Genomic DNA, 16,768 nt, shown 5'->3' with positions numbered 1-16,768 from the left:
ACAAAAATGAATAGTAAACGTCCTTTCCTATTTGAGGCTTGTCCTGATCTCCTCATCCACATATCCAACTGCCTAATGGACAACTTCACCTGGAGGTTGCACGGGAACTTCAAACTCTTATGTCCAAAATGTCATGCTGATACCGCCTTCCTCCTACAGTTTGCCTCCATTCATTACTCCTTCTGTATTACCTAGTCATCAATTCATAGCACTGCCCAGCCAGATTCTAAACCTCTTACATCTGAGTAATGAAAGAACTTCTGAGTAAGTTTAACCGTCTTATCTCTCACCCCATTAAAAATTGGAGACCATGGTCTCTTCATTACACTTAGCAAATGGTAAATATATATGCTTGTTAAATCAATGAATGACCATATAATTATAGGACACTTATTTCTTCTAGAGTTGCATAACCTACATAAAATATTAGGCTTCAAAAAATTTTAGGAACTCTAAGCCACAAATAGTACCAGGATAACTTCTCTTAAGTTTTATCAGTATCACTCAAGGTTGGTGACTTCACATGTATGAGGAAAGTGTTGTTAATGGGGGGAAATTACATTCAAAACTGTGATTGTTCAAACAGGAGCAAGGCCACAAGTGACACATGCTCAAAAGTACCTGTGTGGGTTCTGATTCTGGAGAACTGTGCCATCTCAGTCTTGTAGTTTCTCTGTATAACCTAAATTCTGAAAATAAGTTACCTTCTCCTTCCCATTTTTGAAATGTGTGCAGCCTTTAAATTGCGTGATGGGTTTGGCCTGAGATGCAAAGTATAGGTACTCTTTTTTCCATGTGCTAATATGTAGTAGGCGTGTGCTCCATCTTCTAAGCCACAGAGTCATTATTTTGTGTTTTTCTTTTCCCACAGGCCAGCTTCCTTGTGCATCCTCAGGAGCTGTATTGTCCTTATACATTAAAACCCCTGACAGCCCTAAGGGTTCAGGCTGAATTCTGGGATGCTGCTTTGACCCTCAACAGTAACTTCCAAGTCCTGTGTCACTATTTAGAAGTTTAAAGCTGCTGGCTCAAACAAGAAGAGCAATCGATGATTGAGGAAGACACATAAGGAAGGTGCTCTCCAGGTGAGTAATTAAGGACCTAGCAGGTATGAATGGGATAAAGGCTCATTACAGTTATTCAGTGAGTGTGCAACCTCTGAAATTTTGTAAAGAGATTAACTTATCGGCCTTTGTCTTTTGGAGTGACAATTGCTGGGAATTCTTGAGAAACCTATGTTATCTTTAGATAACATTTTCAGATACTCTTCCTGGTCAGTGTTCTTCTTTTCTCAGATACTGGAGGACTGGTTGTCCCGCTAACCTCTATTCTGGATGCCAGCCTCTCTAGCTCATTTGCAGTCTTATATTTATGATTTTTACAAACTAAATTTTCCGTGTTTGTTCTCCCTTTCACTAACATTCTCTATTTTTCACTTCTCCCTATATGCCTAGACTCTTTTCCTTAAGCATTCAATCCTCCTTGCCAAGGATTGTAGATCCGTTATCTTTTAAAAACTAGCATATAGGCCTTTTCTTTAAAATTTAACTCTTTATCATTTCTCCATCTTTCCATTACCTCAGAGTTGAATTTGACCCTGTTAATCTTATTTCCTATTGTCTTCTTACCTCCAGCTATCATAGTTCAACATTTGTTTACTTTCTGCTTTTAAAAAATACTACAGGCTTTGGAATTAGTGCTGACTTCCTACTAGTTCACCTCCACGTTACGTTTAAAAATAAATAACATTTTTTTAAAAAAATTTTAATACATATGCTTGGTAGAAAACTAAAACAATGGGAATGTCTCCTCATTCTTGGTTCTCAGTTCTCCATCTCTGTTTTCCAGAAGCAGACACTAATAACAGTGCTTCTGAATGTTTTTATGAGTTTACAAGGAGGCTTTCAGGTAAAACAATGCCATAATTTGACTGTGACAGGATGACCATAGCTACTGGGTTGTAAGGAATTGTACAGAGGCAAAGGCAAAAGTAGGAAGAACAGTGAAAAGCCTATTAAATATTCCAAGAAAGACATGATGTGGCATAGGCTTTGGTGGTCCCAATGAGGATTGTAAGAAATGGCCAGATTCTGGGAGTATTTTGAAGATAAAGCCAACAAGGATGTCAAGATAGAATGAGTATGTGATCTGAGAGGAAGTGTCAAAGCTTGAGCACCTGGGAGAACAAGGTTGCTATTTAAAAAGATGGGGAAACATTTGGGAGGAGTTGGTTTGGGAGAGCAAGAGTTTGGTTTGGGACAGGGTAAATTAGATTCCCATTAGACATCCAAGTGGAGATTTTGAGTGGCCAGTTGAATATGTGAATCAGTTATTGAGAAGAGAGGTCCAGACTGGTGATGAAATATTTTCATAATATAAATCAAAATGCTCAAATGTCAAGCAAACTCTTAATTTTATTCTGTGTGAATGGTGACCCGTTGGAGCAGGGATTGGCAAACTATACCCTACTATGTCTTTTTTGTAGAGTTACTGAAACATGGCCACATTCATTCATCTTCTTGGCCATTCTTTTTTTGTCTGTGACTACTTTCATGCTACAACACCTTAGTTGAGTAGGCATTTACAAGTATATAATATGTAAAGCAATGAGGACTAAAAAGTATATCAATCATAGTAAAGCTAAATGACTATAATAAACCCCAAAATGTACGGGTTCAAGGAATGTAGGAATTGATTTCTTGTTCACATAACAATTATATGGTGAGTAGTCAAGATTTGCATGATAAGTTTGGTTTGTGTGGTCCTTTAAGGATCCAGATTTCTTCCAAGTTGTCCTTTATCATTTAGTTGTGGTTGGATCTGGAGCAACAATACATCCTAGTTCCAACCAGGTGGAGGGGGCAGCAATCACCACTCTAGGGCAGTGGTCAGTAAACTTTCTGTAAAGAGTCAGATAGTAAATATTTTAGACTTTGTAGGCCATAGGATCTCTGTTGCAACTTCTTAACTCAGGGATTATACCACAAAAGTTTTCTTGACATTAGAGCATTTTGATTAATATTTTAAAAATATTTTTAAATTACAAGATAAATTCTGTTGAAAGGACCTTTTTGTCTGGTATTCAGATGATGTTCCCTAGTTCAGTTCAAGGCTGCCATTTTACAGTATGAAAAAAATCAGTTCTGATAAGTATTTGTAAAGGATATGATGTAATCCTTATAAAAATATGAGAGCCTTTAATTACCAAGGAGATGTAATTTTGTGTTTTCTTTTGGCTTGTTAAGAGTATAGTAGCTTAAGTCCCAATCTTGTGTATCATGCTTTTACAAATTTAATGAATTCAAGAATTAATTGGAAATTTTTAAATAAATAGTATTACTATAATTTGTTAAGAATGTAATCACGTTCACATGCTAAGCCATCTGTGCTGTGGGCTTTGGGCTGATGAGATACCTTAACAATTGTCTTTATTTTTTTTCTATGTTAATTTTTCTGTTTAGGTTTTCTGGATTTTTTGGTTTCAGTTTTTATAGGTTGTTTTTGCTAGTTTTTCAAATTTGCATAAGATTAAGCAAAATAGCTCTACAATTCTTATTTTCTGTTTATGGCTATTTCAAAATAGTCAATTTTTATTATAATTTTGCTTTTATTCCTTTTTAGTTTTTCCCTAAGAATCAACTTGTGAATTTATTGTTTCTATTTTTTTGTTTGTAATATATTAATTTCTTATCTGCACTATTTTTTCTGTTTTTCTTTGCCTTATTGTAATTCCTTAGCTTCAATGCTTTCTTTATTATTTCTTTTAAAAATGATGAAACACTTATGCTAATACTTCTACAAGCATTTTTTTCAAATGTGTTCTATGGGTTCCAACATACATTGTTTTCTGACTAACATTTCTAAATATTCTGCAATTTACTTTAATTTTCTCTTTGACCAAAGAGTTTGCTCAAATCAGTAAGTTTTACTTTTTTTCAAATTTACAAATAAAAATATTTTTGTTTTCCCATTTATGGTGGTTTGTTTGGTTTTTGTTTGTTTGTTTGTTTGTTTTGTCATAATTTTTTTTTTCGTCCATTTTCTACTTTGTGGAATATTTGAGGTTGTATATAGGACTATTATGGGCTGATATTGAGAATGTTCTTTGAACATTTAAGAGAATGGTTTACTATATTTTCAAGATACAGAATAAACTGATTACCACTCTTATAAATTAGTATATATTTTTATTTTCCTATTTTTTTATATATTCACATAGTTTATGGGTTCGATCTCCTACGTTGAGAGAAGTAGTCTTTTAGTTATAATGTGTTTTTGTATTTTGGATTTCTATAGTTTATATATTTGTGATTATCTTCTTTATTTTCCTTTTATTCTTTATTTGCAGCATTTCTAATACATATTGTTTTATATATATATACAGATATATACGTATTTGTATGTATATAAGTATATAGCTTAGGTGGGTTTTGCTATGTAAGTTAAACTTTAGCATGCCTCAAAATCACCTGGAAGGCTTGTTAAAGTTTGCTGGGCCCTACCATCAGGTTTTCTGATTCAGGATGTCTGGGTTGAGATCTTAGAATTTTCTGTATGAACCCATCATAGTCCTTTTCTTTTAATTATTTTTATGTTTATTTTTGCATTTATTAGCAGAAATTGGTTCTCTTATTTAATATTATACATTTTGTTTTAAATTTTACCTCATCTTTTTTATCTTTTACTATATAAGATCTTAATTTCTTCGTTTTGTGTATATATGTCCTTCCTTCTGAAAATTTTGAAAGTTTGTGTTTTTTCCTGTCTCTTAGTTGTCTTTACAGTCATAACTTTCTTAGTCTTCATCCTTGATTTCTTTAGACAATATCTATTTACTTTCCACTAGCGGTAATGTATATTTTAAACATGAGTATATTTTCAGTCTTCCTCTTCTCACCACACCATTGGTGATTGTAATTATTATTCCAGCTTTAAACAGTATCGGTTGCACCCTTCTTACCTCCCCCTGCATATATGTGAAATTCTTTGCATCTTTGCCTTTGATTGTGCAGTGATCCACCTATCAAAGTCCTATCCATTATTTAACCTTGAGCTTCGTTTTTATTAAAATTTTTCTATCACTTCCAGCCTTCCAATCTCTGTACTTGCATTCTATGTTGTAGCTTACAAGCACCTTGGATCCTAAGTATATACTATCTTATATTTGTATTTTTCACTCTGATGTCTAAGACATACATTGAAGCTCATTGACAGAAAGGCCAATATTTTTTCCTTCTTGATAGTCTAAAGTATAAACAAGATGATTATTAAATAACTGATGATTGTTGTAGATTTACTTTTTCATCTTTGTTGAGGTAAATTTACATAAAATAAGTCACCCTCTTTAAGTATACTATTTGATAAATTTTGATAGTTGTATACAGTTGGCCCTTCATATCTGGGTTCCATATCCAAGGATTCACCAACCTGGAATAGAAAATATTCAGGAAAAAATGTTACGTTGTTACTGATGTGTACTATGTACAGACACCTCGTTGTATTGTGCTCTGCTTTATTGTGCTTTGTAGATACTGCATTTTTTATAAATTGAAGGAATTTGGCAAACCTGCATTGAGCAAGTCTATCAGCATCATTTTTCCAACAGGTTCAGTTAATAGTTTGCATTTTAAGCAGTAAAGTTTTTTAATTAAGGAATTTACGTTTTCTTTACACGTAATGCCTTCATGCACCTAGTAATAGACTTTAGTGTAGCGTAAACAACTTTTACATCACTAGGTCAGGTGACTTACTTTATTGTGATATTCACTTTATTGTGGTGGCCTGGAACTGAACCTGCAATATATCAAGGTAGCCTGTCGTTAGGCTTATGATGATTGTATCTGTACGGAACACATACAGACTTTTTCTTGTCATTATTCCCTAAACAATTCAGTATAGCAACTATTTACATAGCATTTACATTGTGTTAGGTATAAGTAATCTAGAGATGATTTAAAGTATACAGGAGATGTGCATAAGTTATATGCAAATACTATGCCATTTTATATAAAGGACTTGAGCATCTATGGATTTTGATATCAACAGGGGTGGGGGTGAAGGTGTCCTGGAACTAATCCCCCTCAGATACTGAGGGACAAATGTATAGTCATATAACCAACAAGAAAATCAAACTATGGAGCACAGTTCTGTCATCAGTTCCTTGTGCCCTTTTGCAGTTGAGCCACACCCCTCCCCCATCCCTAGTGACACTAATCTGCTTTACTTGGTGTGATCAAACAATATGGTGAATGTTTAAATAAAAAAATTTATTACAGTAAAAGACACATTGCCATTAATTCTGCTTAAAATACTCCCCCTTGCTTTGAACATACATATCCGATCATTCTTGCCACTTTCTGAAGCAGTTCTGGACGTCCTTTTTCATGGGTGTCTTTTGTTGCACTGTCATGGCTGCCTCGATGTCCTGAAATGAATCACTTTGACTTTGGGGAAGAGCCAGAAGTCACAGGGTGCCAGCTCCAGTAAATAAGGAGTAAATAAGGTGGATGAGGATACATCGTAATGTTTTTATTTGACAGAAATTGCCATATTACCAGAAGCGACATGTGACACGGAGCGTTGTCATGATGGGGGATGATTTGTGGCACACTTTAAAACACACCTTCTCTCAACCATAGCTCACACCAGACTGACTGCACCAAACAAGTTGAAACTTGTCACACAGTTACTAAGGTTCGGTTCACTGCTTCCTGTACTGAAGATCCATGTCTTTCTGTTGGATGGCACTTGGCAGCGGCAGTCATGTATTTGTTGGTCACAACGGAAAGTCTCCAAGTCACACATCGCTTCTGGTATACAGCAATTTCTGTCAGATAAAAACATTATGGTGTGTCCTCATCCACTTTATTCACTGGATCTGGCACCATGTGACTTCTGGCTCTTCCCCAAAGTCAAAATGACCATTAAAGGTAAACAGTTTGAATCGATTGAGGCATTGAGGCAGCCATGACAGTGCGACTAAAGACATGAAAGAGGACTTCCAGAACTGCTTCAGAAAGTGGCAAGAACAATGGGATAAGTGTGTTTAAAGTGAGGGGAAGTATTTTGAGGGAGATAAATGGCAATGTGTCTTTTACTGTAATAAATGTTTTAAATTTAAACATTCACTGTATTTTTTATCATACCTTGTATGTCATTATAGCTTTACCTTTTCTAGAATTTCATATAAATGTAATTCAACAGTACGTAATCTTTTGCATTTAATTTCTTTGACTTAGTTTTCCATTTTGAGATTAACTCGTGTTGGATATATTAATATTTTGTTCTTTTTTATTGTTGATTAGTATTACATAGTATGGACATAATTTGTCTATTCACCAGATGATAGACGTTTGTTTTTTCATTTTTTGGCTATTATGAATAATGCTTTTATGAACATTAGCATACAAGTTTTTGTGTGAATACATGTATTTTTTTTTTAATAAATGCCTAAGAGTGAGATTGTTAGGTAGAGTAGTAAATATATATTTAACTTTATAAAATATTCTCAAGTTGTTTTCCAAAGTGGCTGTACCATTTTTCATTCCCACCAGCGATGTATGAGAGTTACAGTTGCTTTACGCTATCACACTTAGATTGGCAGGCCTTTTAACTTTAGCCATTTTAATGGGTGTGTAGTACATCTCACTGGGATTTTAATATGCATTTTCCTGATTACTAGTTAAGATGAACTTCATTTAATGTGCTTATTGACCATTCACACATCTTATTTTGTGAAATGTCTATTCTAGTCTTTTGCACATTTTAAAAACTAGATTGTTTATCTTTTTATTATTATTTTGTTTTGTTTTGTTTTTTGTTTGTTTGTTTGTTTGTTTTAGTTTCAGGTGCACAAGACAAAGTAATACTTAGACGTTTATCATTTATATCCCTCACACTGTGTGAAACCCTCCCCCCATTCACTATCCCTCTGACATCGCACAGAGCCAATACATTTCCATATCTTTTTATTATTGATTTCAAGTGTTCTGTATATTTTGGATATAAGCCCTTTATGAGTTTCTCCCAGTCTGTGGCTTTCCTTTTTGTTTCCTTAAGGGCATTAATTTTTAATTTTGATAAAGTCAACTTTACCATTTTTTCGTTTATTGTAATAGTTTTAACACTTATGTTGAGGTCTATGATTCACTTTGTGTGAATTTTTGCTTATGGTATGAGGTAAGGGTTGAGGTTTTTTTCCACCCTAATTATGGAAATTATAGCATTGCTATGAGTGACAGCAGAGTCAGTTCTTGCAATGATTTATTAGAAAAGGAGGACAAAATTTTGAGAGGTATAGATCAGGATAAAGTTGAAGTTTTCCAGCTGGTGGATTGGAAAACAATTATAAAAGAGAGCGAGGCCAAGAAAAGGGCTCTTTACAAGAGAAGAGCTTGGGTGCCAGTTTATTAGGCATAACGAAAGAAGAACAATAAATGAAAACTGAAATTGATGGCAATGACAGCTTCTGTATCCAGAAATGATAGTATCAATAATTAAAGCAGTATATCAAATTTGGAAGCAAACATGGCTATTTTTTGGCCTATTTTCTTTGTTTCATTAAATACACGTATACTTTTCTTTTTAGCTCTATTGTAACTAGATAAAAAGAGCACTGTCCATAGTTATTATACAATTATAGAATGGTTCAAGCTAAAAGGCCCAAGTCTTTAAGGCTTGTAGAGGGCTTTTAAAAGTCAAATAGGAATATAGCTATGCTTGTACCATCCTTCCTCACCCACAGTTCCTATTCCACAAAGGTAACCACTTTCACTCATTTAACTGTGTTTACTGGTGTTTATTCCCACATTTTACATAACTATTTTACCTGTTTTTTACTTAATCAATTTAAAATGTCAACATGCTAATATGAAAGATGGGGTTCATAAAATTTCCTGCATTTATTTTTCTTCATACTTTCTCTGGAACTCCTTTAGTAGATTTTGAACCTCCTAGATTCCTCCACTAATACACTAGTTTTCCAATCATTACTCTAGTTCTTTATTCATTTCCCCCTCCTTCCTTCCAGTCTTCCTTTTTTATCCTGGAAGAATTCTCTTTTCCAAATCTATTGAACTTTTAAGGTCAGCATCATATTGTTTATTTCCAAAAGCACTTCTTTATAGAATTAACTCAGTTAATATTTCATTGCTCTATAATCTCTTAGTTTTCTGTGATTCTAATTATAGTATTGTATCATTTATATGTGTGTTCTTCTGTACCTTGCTTTGTTCTTTTCGTTTGTTTTTATCTATTTTTCATGTTAGGGCTTTAATCAAATTTTTGTGATCTTTAGCTCTACATTAATATTAACATTAGGACTGGAAAGATTATTGCAATCTCTATGTGCATAGGTGGGGCTTGTAAAATAGTGGGCTTCACTGTGCAGCATTCAGTCAGATATCTAGATCCTTCCTTTATATGACTCCAAATATCAGTATCTATAGGTGTTCTCAGTCTTCTCATTTTTTCAGAGAAGAGCCTGTCATTTGACACCTGGCAGCCATCAGTTTTTCTGGAGTCCAGCAGTAGAAATGGGTTGGGACCCTATTCTATATACAAACTTTTACTCATTCCCTTCTTAAGTAATGGTACTCTCATCTACTTTGCCTATCATCACTAAATTTGGAGACTCTCCATTACACTTTTTCTGGATAATAAATTTCGATTTCTTCCAACCAGGAAAATTGGGTGCATCAGCTGCTCTTTTTATAATCATTTTATTTAAGCCTAACCTTCCACTCTCACCCAATCTTTCCAGTTGAGCCTTTCTGTTGACAGTGTTACAAATTACCTTGCTTCTAGGTGTCATCCTCATCTGCTGGCTTTTTATTTAAGCCACTGAGTTGCTAATTTACAGTCCTTTATTTGCTTTCCATTCAAAATTTCCTAGCACTTTTCATCTACTGATGTCTCCTAGCCTTTTGGGTTTAGTAAGTATGTACATCCCTTCATCCCCTTACTGTCATTTTAATGAAGTAGGAGGAAGATGTAGAAATAAATATAGTCTTCTGATCGTAATAATGGGGATACATTCTGAGAAATGTGTCAGGCGACCTCATCCTTGTGCAAACATCATAGAGTACTTACACAAACCTAGATGGTATAGACTACTACACACCTAGGTTATATATGTATGTATATGGGAACACTGTCTTATATGTGGTCCATCATTGACCAAAGTGTCATAATGTAGTGCATGGCTATATCTTATTTAACCACATATCCTGTTTAATACTTCTATTCATTTAATTTTTTTATCCCTTCATCGTAAGCTCTTCCAATTTTATGTGTTTGTCCTTTCATCCTGTTACCTGTTCTTTATGTTTTCTCTTATTTTACTAATTTATGAAGTGTGCAAGTTTGCATTTAAAAGCAGTTCAAGCTACATGCACCCATGACTGTTGTTTGTAATAGTTGAGCTTTCTTTTATACTGGAAGAGTAGGTTTGAAATAAAGAGTCTATTTTATAATGACACATTTCTGAATTTTTCTTAATAATAGTGGAAAAATTCACAAGTGTTAGCGATGTTGATGATGATAGCTATTTTATTGGATGTTTACTACTTGCTAGGCACTAAATGTTTTACAGTTATTAACACTCAGTGATGATTTTTTTTATACTCCCTTTTAGAAGAGGCCTGGGAAATTTATAAATAGATAAAGACACAACCTGAAAGACTTATGAGTTAAGTCTCATCCTTCTCCATGAAAATACAGCTAAGGAAAAACTCAGAAAACCTAGGAAACAGAAAAATATTTCCTGATTACAGACATTGATTCTTAAGACTACACCTACACTTGTATGTATGGGACTCAATTTAAAAGAGATTGGAAAGTAATTTATACTTAAATATGAGAGAAGCTAAGAAAGAACCATTAAGAATATATTGAGAATGATATATTTCATCCTGTTTTGTAATCATCTAATCTCAGGATAATCAATGTAAAAAGATTTCCATTATGAATTCAACTTCATTAGATACCTGAGAATTGATATTTGAGAGAAGGCATGTGAATTTAGCGAGTGTGGAAAAGCTTTTATATGTATCACATGTCAAGAGATACTAAAGTCTTGTTGGAGAAAATATCTTCATGATAAGAATGTTGGAAAGCCTTCAGACTGAATCAGATCTCCTTCAGCACGATCAAATTCATACTCGAGAGAAACCTTATGAATGTAATGCATGTGGAAAAACCTTTAGCCTGAAGCAAAACCTCATAGAGCATAAGAAAATGCATACTGGAGAGAAATCACATGAATGTACTGAATGTGGTAAAGTATTCTCTCGAGTCTCATCCCTCACTCTACATTTGAGAAGTCATACAGGAAATAAACCATACAAATGTAGTAAATGTGGAAAAGTCTTCAGCCAGAAGAAAAAGTTCCTTTCTCATCAAAAACATCATATGGAAGAGAAACCTTATGAATGTGGGAGAGCTTCTATTCAGATTCCAACCCTTATTAAACACCAGAGAAACCACACTGGAAACAAACCATATGCATGTAAAGAATGTGGGAAAGCTTTCAATGGCAAATCTTATCTCACTGAGCATGAGAAAATTCATACGGGAGAGAAACCATTTGAATGTAATCAATGTGGAAGAACCTTCAGCCAGAAGCAATACCTCATTAAACACCAGAATATTCATAGTGGAAAGAAACCCTTTAAATGCAATGAGTGTGGAAAAGCCTTTAGCCAGAAAGAAAACCTCATTATCCATCAAAGAATACATACTGGAGAGAAACCTTATGAGTGTAAAGGGTGTGGGAAAGCTTTCATTCAGAAGTCAAGCCTCATTAGACACCAGAGAAGTCACACAGGAGAGAAACCCTATACATGTAAGGAATGTGGGAAAGCCTTCAGTGGCAAATCAAATCTCACTGAGCATGAGAAAATTCATATTGGAGAGAAACCCTATAAATGTAATGAATGTGGAACAATCTTTAGGCAGAAGCAATACCTCATTAAACATCACAATATTCATACAGGAGAGAAACCCTATGAATGTAATAAATGTGGAAAAGCCTTCTCTCGTATCACATCACTTATTGTACATGTGAGAATTCATACAGGTGATAAACCTTATGAATGTAAAATATGTGGGAAAGCCTTCTGTCAAAGCTCATCTCTTACTGTGCATATGAGAAGCCATACAGGTGAGAAGCCCTATGGATGTAATGAATGTGGAAAAGCCTTCTCTCAGTTCTCAACTCTTGCTCTACATATGAGAATCCATACTGGAGAAAAGCCTTATCAGTGTAGTGACTGTGGGAAAGCTTTCAGCCAGAAGTCACATCACATTAGACATCAGAGAATTCATACTCATTAAAACTCTATGAATGCTTTGAATTCAGGAAAACTTTCAACAGAATTCCTACTTAATAGTATATCAGAAAATTCATTTTACAGTAAAGTGACATGAATGGGGAAAAGCTTTCAGCAACAATTCAAAACTAAAAGTACTGAGATTTTAAATAAAAAGTATAGTGTCATAAAAACTTATACTCCCAGAATCCCCATAACAAACATTGTTAATGCTGTACATTTAGAAGTATTCTCATTGAAGTAAGGATCTAGTCATGGACACTAATCAACATGGTTTGGAAGGCCTAACCTGATGCATTAAGACAAAGATATGAGAGGTATAAAGATTTGTAATTAAAATAGAAAATTGTCATTTTTTGTTATATGTTTTGCTATATGCATAATCATCAATTATTTGCTCTTGATGAAGTCATTAAAAAAAGATTGTGACAGAATATTGTATCCAGAAACATATGGATGCTTTTATGAGGAATTGGCAGTTGATAGAGGTGGTATCACAAGTTGGTAGGGAAATCATGGATTAGTCAAAAATGGTCTCAGGGTAATTGACTCTTCATATGGAAAAATTCTAGATATTTGCTGTCACCATACATTAAAATATTTATTTATTATGAAATCCAATTTTATTGAAGAGTAGAATGCAAAGAGCAAAACTTAGTAATACAAGAATTTTGTAGGAGGATGTTTTTAAAACCTTGGAGTAGGAAAGAATTTCTAAAATTGACTCCAGGATACTCACTCGAGTATATATACATATACCCAAGAAACTGATACATTTACCCAGGGAGTTATGTACCTTTATGTTCATTGCAGCATGAATTATATTAGCAAAATATTGGAAACAAATGTCTGTCTTGTGAAATGGTTGAATAAAATATGTTGTAGTCGCACAGTAGAATATTCTCTAGTAGTTAAGTACAACAAATTAAATCTATATTAACAGGAAAAGGTCTGAAAAATCATGTAGAGTGATGAATATATTATAATGATACCTGTGTGGATTTGAAATAAATCACCAGTAACCAACACCAGTATTAATCATTGGTTATGGATGAACATTTTTATGTAAAACTATGGAGAATGGATTGGAAGGATACACATTCAGTTCTCAAAAGTGGTTGCTGCTAGAAAGAAAGGGAAATAGGATCAAGCATGGTAGTTAAAGGATACTTCAGTTTTTGTATCTAAATGTCTCTTATTAAAAAGTAATAAAGATTCCAGGTAAACATAACGAAATGTTCATTAATTCTGGGTTGCGGTAATATATGTGCTTATTTTTTGTGCTATTTCTTTTAAACTTGTGAAAATTAAAAAAGATAGAGATAGGAGTAGGGAAGCTGTATATAAAGTACATGTTAAAGTGGATTCACATTCCCAGTCAGATGCTAATATTTTATAGAAAATCTTTCTAAAATCATGTCTTAAAATATGAAATAATTTTTAAAATTTGGATGGTAGCTTAACAGATCCAATTATTTAAATTTATTCTCATGTCACATCACTAATCTGTGTGTATTCTCTATTAGAAGTTATAGCATGATTTTGCAACAGATTGATTGACTCACATACATTTAAGGGTCATAATAATACATGTGTAGATGTGGTAGAGAAAAAAAATTAGTTTTTACTGAAACATTTCTTAAAAATTTTAATACTCCATATAACCAGTATTGACATTAGAAATTAGACATTTTAAAAATGAGGAAACCATGTTATGTTACTCTTAAATTTTTTAACATGCCAGAGTAAAACATCCACTCTTGCATTTCAGCTTCAATTTTAACCTCAGACTAATTTTTTTCTCTATTCTGCAGACACAATCAATCCCTTCCTCTTATTTGTTTTCTTGGGGGCAAAGGATGCTGAAAAGCGAGATCTCAGACTTAAACAGTATTTTATTTGAAGCAAATCTTTTGGGGGGATTTTTGAAAGGGATACTTGATCCCTTTTCACAATACTTGGCATATAGAAAGCCTTTAGTGCTCTTTTTGAAGTGATGAAAATGAGCAAGCAACATTTAAACCTTAGATTGATTTCAAATACATCAATTTCTTTTAAACTAAAAATATCAAAATGCTAATATAACTATAACACTGAACTGCTTGTTATTAGCATTTTTGAAGGTTAGTTTTGAGATAAGATTATAAATGCCAGGGGTTGGTTTTTCTGAGGTAATGTACCCAAATAACATACATGTATATCTACATGAATCTAAGTTCTTTTATATTACCTTCCATTTCTCATTAAACATTCTCTCATATTCCTTAACACGTTGCGTATGGATCACGTGAATCTTCACGAGGGATTTAAACCCCGCCGTACGCAACGTGTTGTGTTCTGCCCTTGTGCTTGTGAACCTTTGAAGTTACCAGAGCAATTAGGAACTCTTAATTCAGACCAAATTAGGAAGACTACCTTTTCCTCCTCATAATTGGCAGTACCAAGGCCCAGCAACAAGAATAATTATAATTGTCTGATAAAGTAAGATGAGCAATCGCTCCTCAGTATTCTCTGATACTGTGCATTGTAAATTTATTCAGCCATCCCCTATTGATTCAGCTTGTAGTTATTGCCACCACCACACCACAGTGAACACCCTTGTAATTGGCCCTTACATTTTAGGTATTTTTATTGCTGGGGGTAGATTACAGGAAAGAGAATGTTAGACATCATATCAAAAGATATATACTGCTTTTTAAGTCGAATAGATGCTGTCAGTCGTTCTTAAAAAGACAAGTTTCCTCTAGCCCTGTAATAGATGGTGTTATACTATCTTATACTCAAATCTGTGCTTATCTGATGAATATAAACCTCACTTACTCCTAGATTTGCTTTTTTGTAAATTTTGATTGTGGATTCTGTATCTTTTTGTCAATTTTGAAGATCTCTTCATATATCAGACATGAGAAATTTGTCTAATTTTTGTTATAAAAATGACTTTTTCCATAAAAATATTTTTAAATTTCTATATAATCAAATATGTATTCATTTTTTCCTAATCTTATGGGTCAGTTAGGAAGATGTTTAATCTCTAGGTTGTATATATTCTAGGATTTCTTGCAAGTTGTTTATTAGTTTTTCAATATGTAAATATTTAATCCATATAAAATTTAATTTTTAATGTCATATAAAATGTTCACTGTTATTTTCTTCTTGTGGGTTTCTATTGCACAAGCATCATTCATTATGGGTTTCTATTGCACAAGCATCATCATTAAAATAATTCATCTGCTCAGTAGCTAGTCACAGAACTCTGACACCAGTAGTAAACACAGATTTGAACTGGCAATCAAATAAACAGAATAGGCTTTTAACCCTGCATTAGGTTTATGACCAGTTTTGTCCTGACAAGAAAACATCTTCACAATATGTTCATCAGACAGTCCTGCAACTGTCCAAGCAAGCACAGCTTCTAGGACTTCAGCATTGCTCAGGGAAGAGGTCAGAATGGGTGTGGTCACCTCAGCATTGGGAAATATTAACATTCTCATCCAGGATGTTTTACAGTAATTCACCAATGCATCTGCATGGCATGCTACCATCACATGGGGCACACTCAGTTGTAAGACTGATATCCACTTAAGCACAGGGAAGCCACTGCCTTGGTTTCCCAAGACTTATGATGCCTTAGTCACATAGGCTATCAACGTCTATAAGCCAATTCATAGTTCTCCCCATCCGTACAAAGGCTACAAATGAGAGATTTCCAATACTATTTTCTTCAAGGAAACTGGTAGAAAGGTAAATCTAAGGTCATCTTTCCAGACATGGGTGAGTGAGATAAGCCTGTTTTCAATATTTTACTGATACTGCCTTTTCTTATTCAACTGAACCTTTGCTATGTAATCACTTACCTATATGATCTTTTCCTTATTCAACTGAAACTACTTTTCTTTTCATTTATACCAAGACCTATTTCTGTATCGTTTCATTAATCTATTTTTCCCTGTTCCTATATGAATGCCATAGTAATTGATAACATTAGTTTAAAATAATCTTATTGTATCTTGATACTGCATAATAGGAGTAAGTCCCTCTTTCTGTTTTTCAGTTTTCCTGCCTAATCTAAGTTAATTTTATTTCTGCACAAACAAAGACAGTTTTCTCAAATTGCAAAACCCTTCGATATTCTAGTTGGAATTGCATTAAGTGTAAACAATACATTTATTTTGGGAGAATTGCCATTGATGGTATTGTCATTCTGCCCCCAAACATAGTATGCTTTTGTATTCATTCAAATTGTGATTCATATTCTTCAGCATAAGGATTCTGAACACAGTATTTTGAAGCCATCTCTGCTTAATACCATTATATTCGAGAAAGGTTTGTTGAATAAATAAAAATCCATTATGTTTCTATTCCCCCAGAGTTCATATGTTGAAACCCTAATTTCCAGTGTGATGGTATTTGGAGGTGAGGCCTTAGGAAGGTAATTAAGT

The 16,768-nt window shown here is 33.8% G+C and overlaps 2 protein-coding genes across 3 annotated transcripts in view; both read left to right on the top strand.

The window, feature by feature from the left end:
* The first annotated feature begins 945 nt into the window (after positions 1-945).
* Positions 946-16,670, top strand: ZNF260 (zinc finger protein 260). The gene is made up of 2 exons (XM_088800679.1): positions 946-1,085; positions 10,634-16,670. Exon 2 carries the CDS (start codon positions 11,095-11,097, stop codon positions 12,331-12,333), a length of 1,239 nt encoding a protein of 412 aa, XP_088656805.1. The 5' UTR covers positions 946-1,085; positions 10,634-11,094; the 3' UTR covers positions 12,334-16,670.
* LOC148757569 (uncharacterized) overlaps positions 974-16,768 on the top strand; it is a 64,427-nt gene continuing 48,632 nt past the window's right edge. For both annotated transcript variants that reach the window (XM_088800674.1, XM_088800673.1), the window contains exon 1: positions 974-1,085. The gene's annotated coding sequence lies outside the window, so the exon portion shown is untranslated. The remainder of the gene's footprint in view (positions 1,086-16,768) is intronic.

Source organism: Rhinolophus sinicus, chromosome 8 (genome assembly GCF_057876585.1).
Source record: "Rhinolophus sinicus isolate RSI-liver-muscle chromosome 8, RSI-T2T, whole genome shotgun sequence".
Taxonomy (NCBI): domain Eukaryota; kingdom Metazoa; phylum Chordata; class Mammalia; order Chiroptera; family Rhinolophidae; genus Rhinolophus; species Rhinolophus sinicus.
Note: the sequence above shows the minus strand (reverse complement) of the source record. Positions and strands in the feature narration are given on the sequence as shown.

What these genes read in the sequence shown, in the direction of transcription:
- ZNF260 (XM_088800679.1), top strand. Translation starts at nt 11,095, where the DNA reads ATGATAAGAATGTTGGAAAGCCTTCAGACTGAATCAGATCTCCTTCAG.